Raw genomic sequence first — 3,697 nt, 5'->3', positions numbered from 1 at the left:
TTTTAGTTCTTTATAGATTCTAGAGAGCAGACCCTTGTCTGAGTACTTATTTGTCATGATTTTTTCCAAATTTGTAGGTTGCCTTTTCACTTTATTGATAATTTCTCAATATTTTATTTTTATGTATTTAGTATGGAGTCTAGAGGGTCTCACTGCACAAATCAGACTCATAATGATCCTGTCCCAAGAGCTGGGATTACAGGTGCGCGCTACCACGCCCAGTCTCTTGAACTACATTTTTGTCTGTCATTGAATGGCACAAAGGAAGCTACCACCCAAGGAGTTTGGCAATGAGAAATTACTGTTCACCCACCTGAAAGCCTACTACTGTGTGGGCAGCACTGTGGCAGAGAGGAGAGGAACACACGATGCCCACCACAATCGGAACGCAGGTGTTCATGTGACATCAGCTGGGACATCTGCGACGGTGGGAAAATAAAATGATTAATGGTTCCAGGCTACATAGAAAACCTGCAGACAAGCAGAAGAGTCCTACCACTAAACATGTACATCAGATGGAAGGCACAGGTTTGCAGTGAGCCCCACGTGGTGGTGTGCTAAATGTTGGACGAGTGGCAGGCAGCACCCCCTGGGAGGGTCAGTGGACAGTCCCCACTTGCGCATCCTTCATGGAGGAGAAGGACCCTAACCTGGGACTTGGAGAAGGGCATTATTAAATACGTCAGGACAGGGTATGAAGGCAGGCAGAGAGCTCCCAGAATAAAGGCTAGAAAGGGGATTTGGAGGGTATTCTGGAGAAAAGAAACAACTTATTGGCTAGAAATACACAAGGTCCTGAGATCGGTTCCCAGTACCCTCCTCCCAAAAAATTCATCTGGTGACATAAACTAGGAAGAACTGATGTGAATGAGAATTCCATAAGAAGCAAGAGGGGCACGAGAATTAAATGAAAGATTGGGGACTGTGGGCAGCGATGATGAGAGAGGAAAGGACAGACGCTGGGCCTGTGAAGAAGAGTTCAAAGGTGGGAAATCTGGAGAGGAAGCCGAATTAAATTTGTGATGGCATTGTGATGGAGCCACAGAGGCTGTGGAGAATGCTGGAGGAGGTGCAGACCCAGGGAAGGCTCTGTGCTCTAGATGTTGGAGCCGTCGAGATGCAGTTATTAGTAAATAAGAGCTGTGAGAAAGAGAAGTATGAAGACGGTGTCCTAAAATTTGGGGAAGGTGAAGATCTCAGGACGGAAGACGATCAAAATCAACAAAGGGGAAAAAAAAATACTGGCCACAGAGGAATGAGAAAAACCAGGCCAGTGTTGGACCAAGAAGAATATGATGCAGGATCAAGTCTGCAGAAAGTCTAAGGAGACAAAAGAGTGAAAAAGCAACTTGGTTTTGTAACTTGGAAAGTTTTTATAGCTAAGAAAAATTACATAGCTTGTTCAAAAAAAAATACCACCAGAGTCTGTGGTGAACAAACGGTATGAAAGTGACTCTGGGAGGGTGGAAAGTCAAGGCGAGAAATTTTCAGAATCAAAAAGTTGTGAATGTTGGGGTAGAGCCCCTGGGCAGAGAGACGTTGAGGAGTCAAGAGAAGAAGAATCTTCTTTGAAGGAGGCAGATGGTGTGAGGAGGTCCAGCTTCTCCCCTGGAACAGGGAACCGAGAAGATTTGGGGAGATTCTGAGATGGACGTGGGAGCCCAAGGCAGATGGCTTCTGTGTCCCAGGCGAAGTACAAGAAGTACAACGCGATGGTGTTTGACATTCACCAGCTGCCAGCCATTCTCCGCATCGCCGGCCCCAGCCCCCCCTGCTGCAGATACCACCCCGGGGTTTCGAACAGGCACAGAACCTAAGTGCACATTTTGGTGTGTTCCTTGTCCCATTTATTTTTGTTTCGCTTGTAGACTGAAACATAAATTATCCAAAGAATGGAAGAACAGATAAACACACCAAACCAAATGAAACGAAACAACCTACATATATACAATATATCAACTTGGTTATTGTTCAAAAAAGAACTCACGGGGTTACTCAACAGTACACTGCTTGTCTATTTATGTGTGTGACCTGGGTTTGACCTTCAATACTGCAGAAAGGAAAAGCAAAAAGGAATTAAAAGGCTAAAACTACCACTTTTCTGTACATGATCCTGCCAAAGAGCCCAACTCGAAATTCAGTTGTCTTCCAAAGTGTCTTAAACTGGGCTGGGGAGATGGCTCAGTGGAGTAAGCGCTTCCCTGGCAAGCATAAGGGCCTGAGTTCAATCCTGGTTCTAAAAAAAAAAAAAAAAATGTCTTAAATCTCTTAGACCCTGGTTTAACCTAACAAAAAGTACCATTCCAAGGCCCAAAGTTAAGCCACCTCCGTGCACCTGGTGCTTTGTTTTTAATGATTAGAAGTCTGGTGGAGTTGATTTGAAAATAATTTAGAAATCCCACATTGCCAACTAAGTTTGTTGTTTTCGCAGAAATGGTACTACAGGAGAAAACTATAGCCATAGAGCACAAGGGAAGTAATCCTTAATCAAAATTTCTATCTAATTGGTCAAGAAACCTACTGGTTAGCCCAAATAAAAATAGTCCACTCCTGAGCTCAAAGCGGCAGGTTTCACATGTAAGGGCTGTGAGACTGGTTGCCCTGGCAGGAAATACAGCTGTCCTCAGCCACTCTCCAGGGCCAGTGCGTTCTGCTGCGGTCCCTGAAAGGGCCTGACACTGTTGAGCGCTGGCTGGAGCTGCCCAGACAGCCGTGCGTGTGGGAGTGCATTTCTGTGTCACCAGGCAGAACAGAGAGCTGCACAATTCTTGTTTCTTGTGTTTCCATTTATGTAGCTTGCTCATGTTTTTCTCAGCATTTTGTTGCTGATCATTTATTTGTCTGTTAGGACAGAAATTGATTACTCCTCGGCCAATCTGTTTCTTAAAAACAAAACAAAAAACAAACAAAAATGTTGCCTATGGCTTTTATTCCTAGTTTTCAAGAGCAAGCCTGCGGTTGCAAGGTAGTTTACTAATCAGAAACCAAGAATAATAACAAAAGACACAACAGTAGGCACAAATTTCACCACCTCGGGGCTTATCAGATCCGCTCACCGCAAACCCCACATAAGCCCAGCTCGTAGCGTGCAATCCAGCCCGTGAGTGCGGCCTCATCACGTGGCATCAGATTCTTTGGCGACCACCCTACGAGTTCCAGCCCCAAAGAAGCCAGCGCGGACCTGGGGGCTTCGGAGTTTGGAGAACAGCGCGTCCCCGTGCCCTCAGCGTACCAGGGCTGATCTCGGTCTCTGGTCCCAAGCTCTAGGCAGCGCCGCCAAGCCTCGCGGACGCCCCTGCAGCGCTCTAGCAGCTGCTGCAGCGTGCCAGGTGCCGGCTCCCCGCGAACGCTAGGCACGGTGGGTCTGCGCGACGGCAACGCTGCACCTGCCCGCCAGGGGGCGCGCCAAGCCCGGGCTGTAGCGTCGGGCAGGCGCTCTTCGCCGGCGCCCTGCGTCCGCCCCTCTCGCCGCTCACCTGTGTGCGCCGCCGGCCAGGAGGGAGGGAGGGAAGGAGGGAAGGAGGGAAGGAGGGAAGGAGGGAAGGAGGGAAGGAGGGGGCGGGCGGGGGCCGGCCGGAGCGCGGCGAGGAAGAGGGCGGAGCGGCTCTCGGGCGCGTCATCGGAGCACCATGGCGGAGCTGGGAGCTGGCGGCGACGGCCACACGGGCGGCGATGGCGCTGCGCACAGCGAAGCAGG

General features: G+C 49.2%; 1 protein-coding gene across 1 annotated transcript in view; it reads left to right on the top strand.

Annotated features, from left to right (window-relative positions):
• Positions 1–3,587: 3,587 nt before the first annotated feature.
• The window catches only part of Map7 (microtubule associated protein 7), a 181,811-nt gene continuing 181,701 nt past the window's right edge, over positions 3,588–3,697 (top strand). Inside the window, exon 1 of the mRNA XM_023712236.1 lies at positions 3,588–3,696. Within this exon, the coding sequence (XP_023568004.1) occupies positions 3,630–3,696 (67 nt within the window). The 5' untranslated portion in view covers positions 3,588–3,629. The remainder of the gene's footprint in view (position 3,697) is intronic.

The sequence above is a fragment of the Octodon degus genome, unplaced genomic scaffold (genome assembly GCF_000260255.1).
Source record: "Octodon degus isolate 3935 unplaced genomic scaffold, OctDeg1.0 scaffold00024, whole genome shotgun sequence".
Classification (NCBI taxonomy): Eukaryota; Metazoa; Chordata; class Mammalia; order Rodentia; family Octodontidae; genus Octodon; species Octodon degus.
The sequence above is the reverse complement of the archived record's forward strand: the minus strand, read 5'-3'. Positions and strand labels throughout refer to the sequence as shown.